Consider the following 21,029-nt stretch of genomic DNA (forward strand, 5'->3'; position numbering starts at 1 on the left):
GGATCGAGTGCTTACCGCTTTAACAAAAACTATAGCTGGTGATAATGGTGCAACTCAAATCTTTTAAACCGCACAGCAGCTCAAGCACCACGGTTCGATCGCTCCACCAAGTAGGGACAATTATTGCACCCAACAAAAGTATATTATCTTAAATAGTAAGATAACTATAAAAAAACCTATAAATTTACCTCTCATAGAGAAAGAAAAATAAATTAAGGTTCGTGAGGAATCTAAATTAGTATTGGGAAAGATTAGACAATTTTCTTGAACCCTAACAATTTCACATGCTTTTTATGTTCCTCTCATCCAATATTTATTCAGTCCTTTTGTTTTTTACAATATCATCCACAAAGGGATCTCTCTTTCTTTGTCAATTTTGTCGAATTCAAGCAATTCCAATAGTATAAAATGGACGAGTGAAAAAGGTTATCTTCTGAAATGGTTTTGTCACTGCCACGATTAATTCCTTGACTCGTAATTTTTTTTTAAAAAAAAATTTTATTATTTGTCTTCACGTTACTCGTGTAAAATAAGTATGGTCTCTCCATTAAGGCTTTACAATCTTCTCTATTTTATTTTATGTTTTAATAAATTAAATAAAAAATTACATCAGACACAAATTATGTGATATCATTTGAAGGCAAAAACTTGTGTAAGACGGTCTCACGGGTCGTATTTTGTGAGACAGATATCTTATTTGGGTCATTCATGAAAAAATATTACTTTTTATGCCAAGAGTATTACTTTTTATTATGAATATCGGTAGAATTAACACGTCTTACAGATGAAATTTGTGAGACCGTCTCACAAGAGACATACTCTCATTTGAATATGAAAATCCACAAAAAAAGTCGATAAATTTCTCTAAAACTAATTTTAAAAAATATGATTAAAAATATAACCATCTTCAATATCCAAATTGAAAAGAAATATACAAGAAAACATAAGGTTTAAAAAATTTAAGAATATGATAAAAATATTATTTTCAGATATAAATAGTAAATAAAAAGTATTGGATAATAGATAAAGAAAAAAATTAGATCGAATTAGCTCTATAAGTTGTTCTGTATATATTTTTGGTCTTTTAATTGTTCATCTTGTCCGAATTCATTTCATCGAAGTGCTGATTTGTATGGGACATTTCTATTTTCTAGGACAATATATACACGATGATTTTTTAATTTTTTCCAAAAAAAGAAAAATCTAAAACTCCATGATTCTATATTATTAGAATGACAAATGATTTCAGAATCACACAGCAAAGAAAGAGGTAAAAGTACAGTAAATTAGTTGTCATATTACAATAATAAATAGTGCAATTAATGATAAAGAATTATGTGATATATATATATATATATATATGATTGTATATAGAGGTGGGGAAGTTGCGGAAATATTACACTTTCTTTAGATTTCTCTCAGGAAAAGATTCACAGAGAAAGGAGATATGGGAAGAACTGGAAAATGGCTAAGAAATTTCTTGACAGGAAAGAAAGATAGGAAGGAAAAAGACATAAAAAATGGCATCGATCACCAGAATTTTTCGGTTTTCAACGTCAACGAGCAGCATCCCTCCACTCCCTTAACAATCCCGCAGCCCACAACGCCGAGGGAGAAGCGGCGGTGGAGCTTCCGCCGCTCCTCCGCCACCGCGCCGGGGCGGCCCGACTCGAACTCTCTGGAGAACATTGCGTTCACTCCTCATGTGATGGATCATCACTTGGAGGATGATGCTAAGAAGCATGTCTTGGCGGTGGCCGTGGCTACTGCGGCTGCCGCGGATGCGGCAGTGGCGGCGGCTAAGGCGGCCGCGGCCATGATTCAGCTGACCGCTGCCTCCTCCGAGAGGGTGAGCAGTGCAGTTGAGGAGGCTGCTGCCGTCACGATTCAGTCCGTTTTTCGCTCATATTTGGTATGCATTTCTTGTAAATCGAAACTAGCTGTTTTCCAAAGTCTTATGTTAATAATAATAACGTTTAAAAAAGAAACATGAATAAATTTTTCTTTTAAAATATAATAAAATTAGCTCCACTTCATTGTTTAGTTGAAAAGCTGTCAAATTTAAATTTTAAAAAATTTATATGAAAATTGATTCTTTTTAGTTGTTCTTGTGCGTTTAACATTGGTTTTATATTTTCTTTTTCAAGGCAAGAAAAGCTCTAAATGCATTGAAAGGGTTAGTGAAGCTGCAGGCATTGGTTCGAGGGCATTTGGTCAGGAAACAGGCGAATGCAACGCTTCGGTGCATGCAGGCACTAGTCAATGCACAAGCTCGAGCTCGAGTTCGAAGAATGCTTTTCGCCGAAGATTCCAAAAACATCAACCAAAAGCAATTTAATCACAGAAAATCTACACAAGAGTACAACTTCACCAATTCATCTCAAGTGTGTATTCTTTATCTAATGCTTTTCAAAATTCAGAGTGTTGGTTTATCTTACATTACTCAAAACAATCCTTTATGTTCATGTAGGATTTTGACAGAGGGCTAGAAGAGAACATCAAGATTGTGGAAATGGATCTTGGCAACTACAAGCCAGTTGCAAAACCAAGAAACAGCTATTCGAGCCAACCGCAAACCGAAAACCGAATCTCCATTCACCGTGCATCATCGGTTAAACACGATCATCAACAGATTTCGCAATCGCCATCAACTTTAACTGATATAACCCCACGAACGTGCAGCAACCACTTTGAAGAATGCTCTTACTGCACGGCACAAAGCAGCCCTCAATGCTTCAACTCAGCCATGTCTAAACCTGAACACCCCACTATCCCATTTTCCTATGCCAGATCAGAATATGCAGATTCCCTTTACAATGAGTGTCCCTTTTACCCCAACTACATGGCCTACACCGAATCTTCCAAGGCTAAAGTGCGGTCACATAGCGCCCCCAAGCAACGGCCCATTGAGCCGTTCGAGAAGCCTTTGAGTAGGCGGAAGCCTTCACTGGAAGGGAGAAACGTTCCAAGGGCGGTTAGGATGCAACGATCATCGTCTAACCTCGGTTCAAATGCTCAGAATTATCACTATCCATGGTCTGTCAAGCTTGATAGATCAACAGTTTCACTCAAGGATAGCGAGTGCGGTTCTACTAGCACTGTGCTTACTAACACGAACTACTGCAGATCCCTCATGGGATTCGACGTAAGTAATAGATAGTATCCATGTTTATATTCCTCGTTCGAATTCAAGATCTTGATAGAAACAAACTATTCAATAATGTTTACGTTTATTGTTATGACTGCAGGTTCAAGGAGCAAGATTCTAGCTAGTTTCTTGGGGGTGAGAAATGTGAACCAGAAACCATCTGGGTTGCTGCAAAGATTAAGAGAGAGAACTTGTATAATGTTGTTTGGGGTGAAATTTTTTTACGCTCTTGGTTTGATTTTGTAACGAGGGACCATTGTTTTGGAGCTCTTTGTATGTAATTTTATTTTTGATTTCTTGGTTAATTTAATTGTTTATGACTCAGTTTGCGACTTCATTTTGTTTTTAAGGGAGGATTGAGAAGTAATTACATTTAGAAATTTTCATTGCACGATGAGGCTGTAATTTGTGTTGATAGTAGTATAATGTTTTACATCAAATATTAAAGGAAAGTTTGATTAATTTTGATTGAAGAACACCATCATACAATTGGATATATACACCCAGCTTGACTTCAAACTAAATATCATAATTTGTAAGTTGTAACTTTCACACAGCAAACCCGAAAATCCAGGCGTGAGAGGAGCATGCATTCACGTGCTTCTGCAGGTAAATAGCAAAGGAAACACAAATTTCAAAGTTTTAAAAGATAGATCAAAGCATCTTATTACAATTACATCAATCTAATCCTTGTTCCTCAACACCAAGGAAATAAGTCTTGTCCAACTAAATTTAAAAGATGAACCTACCAACATAATGCAAGGAACAAACTGCAAGTCAAGCCAAATAGGCAAGTTTAAATTTAAGGGCTCCTTTGACTCCTACCAGATGATGGCCTTAGACATCCACAGAACGGATTCTTCTTACGCTTCCCGCTGTTTTTCTTCCTGTTGTATATGAAATCCCTCAGAATAATCGTTTTGTTATGAAAGAACTTGTTTCTCCCTTTGTTTGTCTTCTCTTCATCCAATTTCAACAAGATGTACTGAATTTTTTGAAGCTCGAGCTGTAACCTGCCAATACTTTCTGACCCTTTCCGTGCCTGTTCTGTCACTTTCTTTCTCCGCATTCTGGCAGCCTCTTTCAGCTGAGGGGAAGTTCGTCCGCTGGGAGACCGTGTCTCTTGTATAGTCTCAACAAGTTTTCCGTTCAAATCCACCAGATGTACAACGGTTTCTTCAGCTTCCATTAGTTGATCGTGCACAGTTTCGAAATCAACATTCTTTACATTTCTACTCGTTTGAGTAGTCTCCAATTTCCTTATCAAGCTTTTAACTGTCGTGTGGAGACACTCCAGCTTCTGTGCATCAGAGGAAAGTCTCTCTAGAATCCTTCTGCTGTTTGCTTCTCGACTGAGTTCACTCATTTTCGTTGACACCTCCAACATATCCACGCCTAGCTCTTTCTCCATGTCTGAATCGGTTGATGGAGGCTGGGAATTCCGATTTACATAATCAAACTGATCGTAAACCATATCCTTTTGTGTCATTTTGAATGACAACCTCAAAGATTCACCAATTGTTTGGCCTCTGTTTCTATCCTCAGCCGTCTCCCACAGCTCGAGCATTTGATCTGAAGCTCCAACATTACCTCTCTTGACTTGGTCTAGAGGAATATCTTTCACTAGCATCCCATTACGAATGTCAGAGGTTTTGGTTCGTATTTTCTGCAACTTGGGAGTATCACTAAGCTCATTTCCTGCATACCCTTTCTTTCTTGTGTGCTCATGTTTGTCTCGGCCCAAGCTATGACATGGTTTTGACTCCTCAATCTCGCCCATTGCTGGCTCAAGATTGGTATCCGAGTTAGATCTCCTCCTAGAGATGGGCTTGTTTGTCTGTTCCATTAACTTTCCAACTGCTTTAATTCTCATTTGCAGGCTTTGCAGACATAATATTCCCTCAGGAACTGGGGAATACTGAGCTTCAGGAAATTCTCCAGATATAATTTTACCAGAATGAGCAGTAGTTTCCAAACACTGCAAAGATAAACAAAGTTCAAGTGCACACAAGTCAAAACAAGCCAGTGTAGTAAGCAGAAGGGGCATGAAAGATAAATGAAACAATTGTGATGAATCAGTATCTGATAAGAGCGAGTATTACCTCTGCCTTTTGACCGTAGGCTGATTCACCTTTGGTTTGGAGAAGTGCCTTATTCTCAAGGAATGTGATATCATCTCTCAGCAAATCAACAGCTGGAGTATATGCAAAAAGTTGTGACTTTAATACGCCTATCTGATTCTCCAACAAAGAAATGTTCCCTTTCATCTCTTCAATCTCCATCGATTTAGAAGAACATTCATTTTCAAGATCTTGACATGTTCCATTAAGATCGTGTACCTTATTTTTCAGAAAAATTTCATTGATAGAAGATACTTGAAGATCAATATAAAATGTTGCTGCCTCGGCCTTCCATAGTTCAAACTCGCTGCTCTTATCACGGTGAACTAAAAGTTCAGACTCTAAGTTTTTGTTAACCATACGAAGACTCTCAATTTCCTTTTCCTGAGATGAATTCTTCTCGGAAATCAGAAGTACGGTCTTTTCAAAACTTTCCTGTATCTGATGTGACTTTTGAACATCACTCTGCAGCTCATCTACCATTTTAGACAACGACGAGTTCAAATTTTTGGAAGCTTCAAATTTCATTTGTGTGTCCACGAGCTTTTCTTCTGTTCGAATTAAAACCTCCTTCCCTCGTAAGAGTTCCTGCTTCATCAGAGCATTATATTCGTTTAATCCTTGCACTGCCATCTCCAACCTATGACCAGAATCTTTGAGAAGCAACTTTTCCACCTTCAGCAACTCAAGCTCCTCTCTCAACGTGCTCTTTTCTTTTTCAAGGGTATCATTGAATTCGTGTTGTCTGTTCAGATCTTCAATGAGTAACTTCACTTCTTTAATTTTCTGATCCCCAAAGCTCCTTAAAACATCACATTGATTGACAGTGGCTAAGAATTCAACTAGTACCGTATCATTATGCTGATCCATCTTACTTTTCTCTCCCTGAAGATCAGCAATTTTCTTCAGCAAATATTTGTTCTCGTGATTCATTTGAGAGTACAGTTCTTGCAAAATATTGTAAAGTTTATGCAAATCACCCTGTTTGGCACAAAGGCTCCCCAATTCAGCCTCGAGTATGGCCACATGTTGGTTACCCTCATTCATATTTAGTTTCAATAGCTTGTTAGCATCTTGGAGTTCGTCGTTTTCTTTCGTGACCACAACAAGCTTCTCAGCTGTGACTTTGAACTCATGCTCCATGCTCATTTTCTTCGACTCGATTTGTGTCCCCATGGATTCCAACTGCTTTAAAAGGACAACCAGAATTGAGTTCTCAACCAGAAGTTTCTGCTTATCATCCTCGTGTTTAGCGATGGAACGTTTCATATCCTCGATGTTTTCAAGAATATTGTGCACAAATATTTGCTCGTTTTCAACCTTGTTATTGGAAGAAGAGGGTCCAAGAACAGTTTCGATAGCCTTGAATACTTGATATATACCCAATCTTAGACTTTCTATTTCTTCCATCAGTAGTTCAGTTTCCACTTGCTGCTCAAGACTTTCACTCTCCAGCTCAGAAATAAGCTTTTCCGCCAATTTTGATGCCTCAACATGCTTTTGACACTCAAAAATCAGAGAGTTATTTTTCTCTTCCATATCTTTTACGAACTTCTGCAATATGAATATCTCAAACTGGGCTTTCATAGCTTTATCAAGTTCCTCTTCAAATTCCTTCTTCTTCCATTCATTTTCTTCTTGCAGGAGATGAATATTGTTTTCGAGTCTAGCCATTCTTGTCTCACTTTGGAACTCGGAGATTGTTCGTTCTTGCTTCTCGACACTCAATGAAACCTTCAGTTCTTTCATTTCTCCATTCATGACTTCCTTCTCCTTCTCTAGATCAGCGTATTTCACTTCCAACCCCATAAATCTTTTCTCGAGGCTTTTCAGTATCCTCTCTATGTTTTCCAACTTCAAAACCAGGGTGCTCCTTTCCATCAAAAGATTAAACCTTTCATTCTTCAGCATTTCACAGATTTCTTCAAGACCTTTAGATTTTTCCTTCAGACCTTCAAGTTCAACTTTTGTAGCTGAGAGAGAAATCTCAAGAACAGAATTTTTTTCCATTAGACCACGCATGTTCTCAGTTATAGCCTGCAACTGAGACAAGAGAGAAGCTTTCTCAGCAACAAGTGTGGCTTTTTCATCACGGAGAAATTGGCAAGATTCTTGCAATTCTGTCACCATTAAACGAGAGCCCTCCAGCTTGCCATTCAAATCTGACAGTGAGCTTTCTACAAATGCTTTTTTCTTCAAAAGTTCCTCCATGTTATCTAGCTTTATTGACAGAATTTCTTTTTGATTCCTGTCCTCGTCAAATATTCGTCTTAGCCTCAAGTTCTCATCCCTTAAGTTCTTGACCGATGTCGTGACACTTTTCAGGTTCAGACCTGTTTCTTCCACTTGTTTAACTAATGCCTGGTAGTTCCTACTCGAGCCTTTGATCTCGTCTTTCAAGCGTAGAATTTCCTCCTGAAAAGAATCACTCAGACTCATTTGATGTGAAACTTCGTGTTCGAGCCTCTCCTTCATCTCCCTTAAGCTAACAATCTCACTTTGCATGTTCTCCATATTAACATTTGATGACAGGTTTATTTCGTTCAAACAACGATTTTCATCGCCGGTCTTCAGAATTTCCTCTTCCAAGCCAAGTTTGCATGATTCTAGATCTTTTATCTTCAGCAGCCTGTTTTCTAGCTCCATTGCAAGCTTTCTCTGATCATCTTGAGATTGAGTATGCAAATTTTGCAAATTCTCGAGAGTGGCTTCCATTTGGGCATGTCTGGAGTTTTCACCTTGCAAATTCATCTGAAGTTTCTCCAATTCCTCTTGCTTCTCAGTAAGCTCTCGATCTTTTACTGCTATCGTCCTTGTCAGATTATCTGCCTCGGCTCGCAGTGACTGGTTAGACATCTGCAACAGATTAGACTTCTCTTCAGCAGTTTTGAGTTTTTCAGTTCCAATCAGGACTTCGTTATTAAGGCGTTTAACATCTTCTTTGGCACTAGATATATCTTTCTCGAGTTTGGCTATTATCTCCAAGCAGCACTTGTACCGAAGAGTCGATTCTTCCTTCTCCTTGTTTAGATCAGCCAAAGCCTTCTTTAGCTGAGATACTTCATTTTCAGCTCTTTCTGCTTGTATCTTGAGCAGTCTGGCTTCAGCTTCGGCCGCAGAAATTACGTTCTGCAGATCTGATATTTTTTTAAGACACTGCTTGTATCGATCATAAACTCCTTCCATTTCAAGCTCCAACTTTGAGATTTCATTTTTCAGAATTTGAGCTTCATTTTCTGCTTGAATTGCTCGTTGGTCAAATCCCCTCACATCTTCTTGAAATCGAGAATACTTTGACTCCAGGTTAGATATATTTTCCAAATACATCTTCTGTTTGATCAAACCAGCATTTTTTTCCACCTCTAACTGTATAAGTGCTTCCTTCAATGTCTGGACTTCAAGTTCGGCTTTGGTGGCTTTCTCGTCAAACCTCGTCGAATCCTTTTGCGCATTTTCGAGCACTTCCTCCAAATTCGATAGCTCTCCGAGACACCGTTGGTACTGGAGGAGGACATCTTCTTTTTCGGCTTGAATATCAGTAAGAGCTTTCTTCAAGTCCTGAACTTCGCTCTCGGCTTTTCCAGCTCTTTCAGTTGCATGAAAGACTTTATCTTTAAGATCCAAATTTTCATTTGACAATTCAAGGACTTCATCAGATTTTGAACTCTGGGCCACTGCTTCATTATGACCGAGCATTTCATATATCTGCTTTAAACCCTTTTTCCTCCCTTCCACCTCTGAGCCTTCCATATGAAGTCCCAATACATCCTCGAGTGAATCACCAATTTCAGGAAATGAATTCAGGGGATGTTGTGTTTCAGGTGTGTTAGGATCTCTTTCACGTGCAGAAGATTTCACAGGTGAATCGTCAAAAAGTTCGAACGGTACTTGGTCAGGAAATGCCTTTGCAATTGTTCGATGAGCATGGCGAAGTTCCCCGGTTGCGTGATTATATCTTTCAGCTAACGCACGGTAGGCTCGGTAAAACTCCTCCACTAATTTCATCAACTCCGGCCTTTTCTTGTAGTACATTTCAGCCCTTCTCGCAAATGAATCGGCGTCTTCTTCAATGAGCTTGATCATGGATTTGACTTTGGCATCCATGTCTGTTCAAGCACAGCATTTTTGGATTAGTAACTGACATAACCCAAAGCTAAGGAATGAAAGTGTTCAGAATCGCATAAAAGAAACAAGCATCAAAAGCAATAAGAAGACAATAAAATATATATTTGCAGCTGCTTTCTAGAACTAAATCAAGAGATTGTATAAATAAAATTTATTCCAATGAGCAAATGGAAAGCTCTGAAACCAAGAGCTTGAATCTTCATTTTAGTTAATGAGAAGCAAATTGTGAATGTGGTCTGTCTATCAATGGAAAATGCAAAATGAAGTCAAGCATTACTCTAACAATCCAGATTTCTGAATAAAAAATCTTTTAACGTCGCAAAAGATCGAGAAAGTGTAGTAGAAAGTTGAATGGATATCATGTGGGGAATTATTACCCACCTTTCAGATTTTCTTGAAGCCATCTCGAGTTTTTGGGGCTTATATGGCTGTCCCACCACCAAGAATATAAGCGCCTGGATGTGGACTGTGATAAAGTTTCCATAACTCACAAGAGATAAAAATTGTACTTCTTTAGACTCGAAAAGCCTGTGAATCTGGCCAGTATCAAAATCACTCCCCGTACTGTATAAACTAACTTGCACCTGGAAGAAAAGAATAAATGCAACCAAATGCATCAAATTTTCATTCCATGCTTTCTGACAATGATCTATGCCACTCAAACAAACTGATACATAAAAAAATCTCATCAGCACATTTCCTTACGATGATCACTGATAGAAAATCAAGGCATTCGGAATAACCTGAAAAGTAGCAGCTGCAATAAAAAATCACATCATCACACTTTCTTATGATGATGATCGGTGATAAAAGATGGACTCTCAACTTAATGGCGTGGAAGCTAATATACGTGAGAAACCTGCACCAAAAAGTAAGCAATTATATTGGAACAGCTTTAGTAAGATTTCTCATGAAAGTAGGTAAATATCATAGAGAAAGTAAAACAAAGAAAAAGAGCTAGTGAGCAGGTCAAATATATATTTACACTGTCGAAACTACTTGGAGAAAAAAGAAATCTCGTGAACTTAGGGTAAAATTATTCAGAAGTTTAAATAATAACAGATATAAAGAGAGAATATGTAAACAAAATCAAAAAAACACATATGAGACCACCAGCCAGTGCACGAAAAACTTGCAAGAAAAATTGCAATGATAAAGATTTTCTGAAGGTGAAAAAATAATCATATCGTTTATCAGCTCTTTCACCAACTCTTGGAGATTTGTTCGTGGAAAAAAGAGAGATTTGCATTGAACATATAAGAACATACTTGTATGCGATCTAGTAAAATGTAAACAAAGGCAAATAAACTATTCTCCCCTGGATAGAAATTGCAGAGATCAGGGAAAACACACAAATATAGAGTGAAACATAATTTTAACAAAGAATCTAGCTTTCATGCCAATGAGCTTCACCTAAACTGAAAAAATGAATCATCAGCATAGTTCATTCAAATTAAAAACACATTGAACAAAAAAATTGCACGAGCCCACATTCTCAAAAACATCAAAGACCTGAATCAGATAAGCGAAACATGATAATAGCAAATGGGAAATGGGCTTTCCAGAAAATATCCAAAAGATTGAGTCTTGGCGAGAAAAAATCATATATTTTGAGCAAACAAAGACTAAAACTTACAAATCACAAAAGCCCACTTACAATCTTGGTTGCTGCTGTTATGAAAAGCACTTCAGACAAATAAATCACCTACTTCACCCCATTTTTCACACAGTCCCGTCATCAAACGCCCTTCTCGCCTTCAATCTCTGAAGGGCAATTCGCACTTCGTTCAGGCTTCTGCTTTTGTTTGATACTTCGTCAGTATTCAAAGTATGCTGAGTGAAAAAAACACCACATGTGTACGTATATTATACGTATATAACTTTACATACACACACCCCCCTTTTCCTTTGCTTTGTATGGAGGCAAGTCTCTGGAGGAGACGAGTGATTTCATGGAAATGTGAATTAGGAATTAAAAAAAGAAATATATATTATGATTTCTTTGAATAGGGAATTCTGCAAACGGACACATGACTCGGTGTAATTTGATGTCCTTTGTCTTCACTTTCTTGGGTTTAGAAAATGCTGTGCACTCATGACTAAAGCATGAATGTGTGCAGTGCAAAGGCTGCAGTCTCCAAGCTTTGATTAACATCTTTAAAAGGATTTTCCAATAAAGAACTCAGCTTCTCTTCTTTTCCAGTGTAAATTTAATATGTTGATTTAATTAAATTTTGAATTGGATTATATTATTTTTTTAAGTCTTTGTAAAATTATATATCATAGATTCATAATGTAAATATCCCATATGGAAGTTAGTCGCATAGTGTATTGAGTAGGTCTCATGTGAAACTGTCTTACGAATCTTTATCCGAGAGAAAGGTCAACCCTACTGACATTCACAATAAAAAGCAATAATTTTAATGGATGACTCGAATAAGAGATCCGTCTCACAGAACACAACTCGTGAGACTGTCTCACACAAGTTTTTGCCTAGTGTTTTTAAAAAGAGTATCCAATATCTTAAGTTTTAATTTAAAAGATTGGATAGATTTTGGTTAATAAGTGTACTCCCATATCTCATATCTTACAATATTACATCCTTTTTTAAAAAAAAGCATTTTAATTTATTGCTTTATATATTTTGATTAATAATATTTTTTTCACCACAGTTAATGGATACATTTTCTTTTATTTTCTTTTAAATTGACAAATACCATGAACAAATTAAACCATATTCGAGAGACAAACCTCCCTTTTAACAGGACCTTTTTATAAATAAAGGGATAGAAAAAACAAAACAAAACAAAACAAATGTGAATGTTTTCTGGGATGGGGTACGAGCTACTTTTAATACATTAATTACATTTTTAGAAAATTTTAAGGTAAAATTATGTATTCAAAAAATTATTTGAAAATTTTTAAATTTGCTTAAATTTAAAGTAAAACTATGTATTCAAAAAATTATTTGAAAAAATTTAAAATTGCTTTCAATTGAGAGAGAGAGCCATCACCCTCAACCTAACTCGGATGCATCCTATTTGGCTTCTAGAAGATACACCAAGAAATCCTTTAAATCACATTCAGTAAAAATAAATTGCAATAAATGACTGCCCTTTTTCCCACCAAAGTCTATATCTATATATAATATATATATATATTCTTTGGTGGTTATCCCACTTGAATAAAAAGCTTAAAAGAGTTTCTAACGAGTAGACTTATTTAAATGATCTGAATAAGTTATTTTCGTAAAACGAGAACGAATATGTAACAAATGTTTTAGAAAATCATTGAATAATCGCAATTTCCTAGGTCCTATGTATGATAATTTGCATCAGTCATTTTCTAAAATAAAAACGAATATAAAACAGTTACTGTAGAGAACTACTGAATAATCGTATTTTACCATGTCTAGGTTGGAGCGTGAAACTACATAATTCACCTATATGACTATAATGTGGGGCAAAAACTAGAGTAGAAAATATTGGTGAAGAATTTTAAATGTGTGCCGCCCCTAATTCATGTTTATCATAAGTTTATATTTAAAAATAAAAAGATTGTGGGGTCTTAATTTGGATTATAAATTGAGTTATTTATGAGAAAGGGATGGTACAAGACTTTTTCGCCAGGTTTAAAAGTTTGCTTTTCTTCTCTTTTCTTCATGTTAACTACGTACATAATAATTTGTTATAATTTTGTCATTTATTTTCGAGGTTTTTCTTCTCTTTATTTTATTGCGATATTAATTATTTATTTGTCCAGTAGTAGCAAACACACACATATGAGTGGCATTGTTTTCTTTTTTTGTTAATTTCCAATTAAAAATAATGCGTGTAAAGTTCTAAAAGCGATCGTACCAATACAAGCTAAGCTTATGACGACCAAAATTATTACAAAGTTGGTGTTTGAATCTATATATATGTATATGTATGTATATATATATATATATATAAAAGCAAAGTTTTGTCAAAAATATTAATTTTCCGCCAAAATGTCATTTCTAAAAAAAGAAAGATATATGTACTGCATCAAATGATAATTTCAATTATTGTTTACATTGATTATATTAATTCATTTAGTTCAAATTTGAATTTAATTCATTTTTAAATTAATTGAAATATAATTTATGTATTATATGAGTTGTCTTTCAAAGTTTCTTTTTGAAGTTCTCAAGCCTATTGGATAACACAACTTGAAATATTTCATAATTGATAATTAATATGTAATTAATTAAAGTATGAAAATTAATAAAATTATTGTTATGCATATCAAATTCTTTTTCAAATTTCAGTTTTAAAATTGAATTTCTTGAAAGTATAAATTTCGCTTTTAATTTCAAATTTAAATCTAAATATCTTGAAATAATAAATAACATTCAAAGATTTGACATCAGTTCTATAACATGATTTAATATCTTTGTTCCATCACATGGTTCATACCAACGAGGTTGTGCTTAATATAATTTGATAGAAAACAATTAATTTTAAAAATATAATCCTAAAAAAAGAAATATATATCATTAATCTCAAAAATAGGATAAACTGCAATAAATGATTGAAAACAATTAATTTTATGCTATTTTTATTGATATTTTTGTAATAAAGAATGATTTATTTTTTAAAAAAAAATTCAAATGTGAATCGAAGAAATTTGAAAATAAAAATTTTAATTATTGTTTGAATTGATTATATCAATTCTTTTTATTAGTTTAAATTTGAATTTAATTCATTTTTATATCAATTTAAATGTAATCTATGAATTATGTGTTTTTTATGTTCTTTATTCAAATTGAAACTGAACTCAATTGAAAACATAAACTATTTTTAAATCATTCAAAAATACATTTAGCGCTTAGGCTCTGTTTAGTTCGTGGATACGATCTACCAACATATGGAAACTACAAAAATTCAAGTTTAAAATGTTTTTTTCATCATCAAAATTTTATTATTGTTTTTTCCACACATTTTATTTTTTGATTTAAGGTATTATTTATATTTTATTTATTTTATATTGTTCATAAGCACACACAAACATGTATAAACAAAGTTTTTTTTCATATCTGGAAAGTTTTTCGTCAAAAATAATATGCTTATAAAAAAATATATCATTATTAATGTATTCACATACCACATTAATATTTGAAACAAATAAAAATAAATACGTAATTAAATGTGAATTGTTTGCAAATTGTTTTTTAAAATTCAATTTAAATTTGATTTTTTTAAATTATAAACTACATTTAAGTATTTGCATTGATTATATCATTCTATTTAATTTCGATTATGATTTTAGTTATATGTTACTTTTATAGAATTTATGTTTACTACTCTCTACCATACTAAATAAAATATAAAAGCTTTTATATAATATTATGTTTTTCAATTTTGTTAAAAGAGTATCGGTAAATTGTTGTTATTATTGTTATGTATAGAACTTTAAAATATGTATTTTAATAGAATTTTAATATAAATATTTTAACATGTCCAAAAAATAATTATTTTTTTAATCAAAGTTTATTCATATAATAAATGACAAAAAATTTGAATTTTTAAAAAATGTTTATTTATTCTTTAAAATTTTGATAAACAAAATAATATAATTTTTTAAAAATATTTGTATATTCTTTTTATTTATAACAATTTCATTTAATCAATATAATAAGTCAATTTAACGATAAAATATTGTTATCATCATTTGAGCGTTATTTCAAATGACATTAATATTTTGATATAATAATTTTTGATAATAATATTTAAAATTTAAATATATTGATTATATTAAATAAATAATTTTAAATCATTATTCAAACACTAATACTTACTAATTTTAATCATTAATTATATAAAATAACACTCCGTGCATCGCAGTGGTGAAATACTAGTTGGTGGAAAAAGTAAAGAGTTTGATTTCTTTTATCAATATTTTTTGAGTGAGTTTGTCGCACATGATTTGTTCAGTGTAGTTTATCTGATTAACATGATTTGCTGGTTATTGCGTTTGTATGAAAATTTATCCAGTGATCACCAAATGGAGAGACCGCAGGTTCACAGGTCATAAAAAATGAATCAAGATTCTTGAATCGATCTTTAATCAAATATAAATGATATTTTATTTCCAAAAATAAAAATAAAAAGAAGTGATATTTTCCCATTTATGAGTGAAATGTAACGAGAATATAATTGAAATAGTTCTTTTTAACCTTTTGGAAAAAAAAATTATTTCTCATCACTTAAAAGTGTATAGACGCTATAATTACTTAGCTGGTGCACTTCAAATTTGTAAATTTAAGCTATTCTTTAGTGTCCACATGGCATGTGAATAATTTTTTTTTAATTGATCCTATCTAGGTAATTTTTTATTATATTTTTGAGTAATAATTCTTTTATTTTATTTTGATTCTTCAGGTAAATATATCTAGGTAATTTTTTATTATATTTTTTGAGTAATATAATTTTTATTAAATTTTTTGTTTTATTTTGATTCTTCAGGTAAATATATCTAGGTAATTTTTTATTATATTTTTTGAGTAATAATTGTTTTATTTTGTTTTGATTCTTTAGGTAAATATACAACCATAAGTTAGCAATGCCCTACTTCAACTACACAAAAAAGCCGTTGAATTCTTAATATTTTTTTTTTTGGGTGGGGAGAACCAATAAAGTCAATAGGGGTAAATATTATACAAGTATAACCAATATTCAAATAATTGTCAGGCTAAACATTTTGGATTTTAAATTTTTTTAAAAGATTATCCACCTTATTGGAATGTAATAATTGTTTATATTAAGAAGTGAGATATACGTAACATTTAGACTACTATATGTTTTAAAATATTGAAGTTACAGCACAACGTTAAACATCTGATCATACAATTGATATCGAAGTCAAAATCGTGTGTTTGATTCTAGATTGCAAGGACTTCAATCATCGAAAGAAGATTTATTGAGATGCAATAATTGTTCCTGCTCAGAGAGCGGTCTACACGTGGCATTTGGTCTGTAATATGATTTAAAAACTTATAGTTGCATCATTACTATAGCTTTTAATGAAATGATAAGTGTTCAATCCTACGTACTATAAAAATACTCAACAAAAGCCTAATATTTGTCTTTGATATTATATTTTTCGCGTAAAAGAAAGATAAATTTCAATAAACTATTATCAATTTCACAAAGAGTTTTACGATTGATTTTTCAAAAACATTGGATTTTCGAAATTCATTAATTTTATATATATATTATTTAATTTGTTTTTGAGTTTTTAGAGGGTGCTATATTGTATTTTTAATTTAATAATACATATAATGAATAATGATTATTAACACTATGTTCTTTAATTAACATTAATTGGGATAACTTAAAAAGAAAGCAACAGTTCATCAATGTATCTTTAATATTAATTACTTATATTGATGTTGCTCGCTGCCCAATTCCACCGTGTATCGTTTTTATAAAAACAATAAATTTTATTATCACCCGGATCTTAAATTTTAATATAAAATATAATGTTAAAATAATATAATTTTATTTAAATATTTTTTTTATAATCAAATATTATTTTAAAGTTTTTTATTTCAGTATAATTTATTTTAATAAAATACCAAAAGTAGTTACTATGATTATGTTAAGTATGAATATTTTAACAAAACTATATTACACAAATAAAACAATGACAAAAATTTGTGGGAGACGGTCTCACAAGTCGTATTTTGTGAGACACATATCTTATTTGGATCATCCATGAAAGAGTATTATTTTTATGCTAAGAGTATTATTTTTTATTGTGAATATCGGTAGGGTTGACTTGTTTCACAGATAAAGATTCGTGAGACTGTATCACAAGAGACCTAATCACAAACAATTTACGTCTTTATTTTTGTTAATTTTTTAATGTTTTCTAAATATTCGATTGATCATGTTTTAAATAAAGAATAAATTTTATATATACTTTTTTTTTAAAAAAAATTCTTATCTTCACTTCACCTTTCATTTACTTCTTTTTAATATTTTATGAGCCTATACATTGAATTATTTCACTTTGAAATATAACTATAAAGTATTTTCCCAACTCTATCTTGTATTTACACTTCCCCAACTATATTAGGTCCAATATTTTTTTGTACAAGAGACGGCCGGGTTTTTTTTTTAAATATTATAAATTAATAAAATCATTGCAAAAATGTGTCAAATTGTAAAGTTTTGTAAAACTAGTAAAATCCGGGACTTACTGTCCCTGATTCATATTTTTTATTTTTTTATTTTTAAAAAAGAAAGTGGGGGCACGGATTTAAAAAAAATTAAAAGGGAGATCGACGACTGTTTGTGCAAAACCGTCGCTATTGACGACGGTTTAACCAAAAATCGTCGCTAAGGCAAATCCGTGAAAGCCTGTCACGGATTCTAAGAAGCCGTCTCACTCCTCGTGTTTTCTTCCTTTAAGTAGAAATGCGGATATTCTTTCCATCATCGTCGAAAATAATTGTTCCTCAAATTCATTCTCGCAACTTATTTCTTTCATTCGATTTATATGTGCAAAATCCATCTTTTCTACTTCGATCATATATAAATGAAATGGACGATAAAATCATCAAATAATATTAATATATGATCGAAGTAGAAAAAATGGATTTTGCACATATAAATCGAATGAAAGAAATAAGTTGCGAGAATGAATATGAGGAACAATTATTTTCGACGATGATGGAAAAATACCCGCATTTCTACTTAGAGGAAGAAAACACACGGAGTGACACGGCTTCTTAGAATCCGTGACAGTTTTTCACGGATTTGCCTTAGCGACGGTTTTTGGTTAAACCGTCGCCAATAGCGACGGTTTTGCACAAACAGTCGCCGATCTCCCTTTTATTTTTTTTTAAATCCGTGCCCCCGCTTTCTTTTCTTTTTTTAAAAAAAATAAAAAATATGAATCTGGGACAGTAAGTCCCGAATTGTACTAGTTTTACAAAATTTCACAATTTGTCACATTTTTGTAATGATTTTATTAATTTATAATATTTAAAAAAAAACCAGAGACAGCCTCACATGGTTAATATAGTGTGAATAAAGATTATAAAATCATTATGGTGTTCATGCATGTGACATTATTTGGTCACTTCTCCATAATGTTGAATTTACTATCACGGTGTATATATATATATTTTTTTGCCAATTATTTGCATTCCAATTTATTTATTTATGTTTTTTGGATGCAATAATTGCACATGCATGGTAGATCAATCGAAACGTGATATTTGAGATGTTGTGCGGTTTAAAAGATTTGAGTTGCGGAGTTACTACAAGCAATAATTTTTGGTAAAACGGCAAGAACTCGGTTCTACAATTGATATCAAAACAAAGTTCAAATGTTCGATTCCTATTGATTACAATCAAAATATAATATTTTGAACCGTACAACAACTCAATCGACATAGTTTGATCACTAACAAAGAAAATATGACATACAATATTGGAATGCATTTAAAGCACTCGGTAATCATTATTTTTATATTTAGTAAAAGGTTGGTTTCTTATTAAATAAATAGTAAATCATATCTGGCTGAGATGAATTCCACTGCATGCACTTGTGTTTTATGAAAACTTGAACACTATTTCACCAAAACTAAGGGCATTCATATTGGTGCATGAATATTAATGATGTTCAATAAACACGATAGATGTGCAGATTATCAAAACTCTATATATAATCCATGATTTACTTTTTATTTGCATGATTTTCGTTATAAACGAAAACCCTTAATTTTTAATCAAAGTTTTCAATAGGTGGACCCTTTGCATTGAACCATATAATAATTTTTTAATTTTCCACTAACCATCCCCTTGAAAGCCGACCAAACTTATCAAGAAATCAACCACATTGCAGGCATTATTTATTCAAATAATAATAATAATAATTCTTATAGCCATTATGTGAAGTCCTTTCACCCATACAAAAATTAAACGTGAGGCCCTTTTCATAAAGTTGGGCGATAAGATTCAAAATTCATTTTTGTTTCTTAGTTAATTGAGTAGCTAATCAAGAGACCCCTACAGAAATCAATTTTTTTGTGGTTTTGGACATATTCTCTTACACTTTTGCCCAACAAAGGGACCTCGTTGTCGATTCGATTTGGATATATGAAATCTTTATTAGGACGAACAAATACGGATATTACCCTTTTCAATCATACCCTCTTGCATATATTCATAATCTTTTAATGACATTATTATTATTATTATTATATCAATAATTTTCTTGCAAATTTTATGAATTATTTCTATATGCAAATATAAAGCTTAATAAATAATCATATTGCGAAATTACAATTTGAGTGTGGGCACAATGTGATTGTGTATTTCTCTGTAAAGTTTTTTGTGATACAGTCTCACAAATTTTTATTCGTGAGACGAGTCATCTATGTCCATATTTACAATAAAAAATAATATTTTTTGTGTAAAAATTAATATTTTTTTAATGGATGACTCAAATAAAATATTATCTCACAAAATTGACTCGTGAGACCGTCTCACAAAAGTTTTTGTGTGTAATAAAACATCGAATTAGGCTTTATTTGCACACATGATTAAAGTGATATATTTTTTCTTTAATAGGAACTCCACTTTTAATGGTCACTCATATCCTAAGATACTGTTTTGAAAAAAATATTTAGTATAGAAGTTCGTTGTATTTTAAAAAAGAGTGGATGTGAAATTAAAGAATAGCAACTGAATATGGATAGAAATTATCTAATTAAATTGAATTAATCACCCAATTCCGTAAATAATCGTTAATAAATTAAATTAAATGTATTAACTCAATGTGATCATATTGATTAAAATTGAAATCTATGCCTCCTAAATAGCATAGAAAAATCTGTGTTATTATTATGTCATCGTCCGAGGAATATCGATAGGGTTGACCCGTCACACAGATAAAGATTCATGAGACCGTCTCACAAAAGACATACTCCACTTTATTTACTTCCAAAAATATTTCGATTTCTTATTTAAATGTAACTTCTCGTGTTCATACCTTAATCAATTTTTTTCATATTATAAATTGAAAATTCCCATTGCCTTATTATGACGGGAAAACATTATTCATCTAACTATCAAGTTGAAAGCTTCCGTTTGTTTCAAAATTAGATAATATTTTCATAGATTTTGCCGTTGTCATTATATATTGTGATGCTATAATATTTAGACAAAAACTCATGTGAAACAATCTTACGAGTCGTATTTTGTGAGACAAATATCTTATTTGAGTCATCCATGAAAAATATTACTTTTTATGCTAAGAATATTACTTTTTATTGTGAATATCGGTAGAGTTGACTCGTCTCACAGATAAAGACTCGTGAGATTGTCTCATAAGAAACCTACTCTAATATTTATTAATTGTGTTATGGATATGCAACGTATGTTCTCAGTCGTTAGTTTATAACATAAATAAATAAAAATTATGACCCAAATTTATTAGAAGACTCAATGTGACGAATGGATTTAAAGGTAAATTGAAAAATTCAAATTTAATTGCAATTTATATCGTAATTATTTTTATGTATAATTATTATATAATTTGTAACGTATATCCGACCGATTAATATTTTGTAACAAACGAAAAATCTTATTGTGACATGT

General features: G+C 32.2%; 2 protein-coding genes across 3 annotated transcripts; one reads left to right on the forward strand and one right to left on the reverse strand.

The window, feature by feature from the left end:
• The first annotated feature begins 1,157 nt into the window (after positions 1-1,157).
• On the forward strand, positions 1,158-3,472 carry LOC142547758 (protein IQ-DOMAIN 19-like). Its single transcript, XM_075656198.1, has 5 exons — positions 1,158-1,270; positions 1,423-1,912; positions 2,148-2,384; positions 2,471-3,145; positions 3,249-3,472. The coding sequence occupies exons 1-5, from the start codon at positions 1,233-1,235 to the stop codon at positions 3,267-3,269; spliced, it is 1,461 nt and encodes a 486-aa protein (XP_075512313.1). The 5' UTR covers positions 1,158-1,232; the 3' UTR covers positions 3,270-3,472.
• A 290-nt stretch (positions 3,473-3,762) lies between these two features.
• LOC142547757 (protein NETWORKED 1A-like) lies at positions 3,763-11,516 on the reverse strand. Of its 2 annotated transcripts, none has more exons than XM_075656196.1 (5): positions 11,051-11,516; positions 10,137-10,252; positions 9,775-9,977; positions 5,251-9,374; positions 3,763-5,126 (listed from the first exon to the last, which is right to left on the reverse strand). In XM_075656196.1, exons 3-5 carry the CDS (start codon positions 9,875-9,877, stop codon positions 3,951-3,953), a joined length of 5,403 nt encoding a protein of 1,800 aa, XP_075512311.1. In that variant the 5' UTR covers positions 9,878-9,977; positions 10,137-10,252; positions 11,051-11,516; the 3' UTR covers positions 3,763-3,950. The 2 variants fall into 2 exon arrangements, with proteins under 2 accessions (XP_075512311.1, XP_075512312.1); XM_075656197.1 differs by having other exon boundaries at positions 11,030-11,516.
• Positions 11,517-21,029: the final 9,513 nt, after the last annotated feature.

Source organism: Primulina tabacum, chromosome 5 (genome assembly GCF_025594145.1).
Source record: "Primulina tabacum isolate GXHZ01 chromosome 5, ASM2559414v2, whole genome shotgun sequence".
NCBI lineage: Eukaryota > Viridiplantae > Streptophyta > Magnoliopsida > Lamiales > Gesneriaceae > Primulina > Primulina tabacum.

What these genes read in the sequence shown, in the direction of transcription:
- LOC142547758 (XM_075656198.1), top strand. Translation starts at nt 1,233, where the DNA reads ATGACAAATGATTTCAGAATCACACAGCAAAGAAAGAG. An exon ending in CCGTTTTTCGCTCATATTTG is followed by an intron (nt 1,913 to 2,147) that starts GTATGCATTTCT and finishes TTCTTTTTCAAG; the next exon opens with GCAAGAAAAGCTCTAAATGC. An exon ending in ACTTCACCAATTCATCTCAA is followed by an intron (nt 2,385 to 2,470) that starts GTGTGTATTCTT and finishes ATGTTCATGTAG; the next exon opens with GATTTTGACAGAGGGCTAGA.
- LOC142547757 (XM_075656196.1), bottom strand. Translation starts at nt 9,877, where the DNA reads ATGGAAACTTTATCACAGTCCACATCCAGGCGCTTATATTCTTGGTGG. An exon ending in GCTTCAAGAAAATCTGAAAG is followed by an intron (nt 9,375 to 9,774) that starts GTGGGTAATAAT and finishes GTGCTTGAACAG; the next exon opens with ACATGGATGCCAAAGTCAAA. An exon ending in CCTACGGTCAAAAGGCAGAG is followed by an intron (nt 5,127 to 5,250) that starts GTAATACTCGCT and finishes TTATCTTTGCAG; the next exon opens with TGTTTGGAAACTACTGCTCA.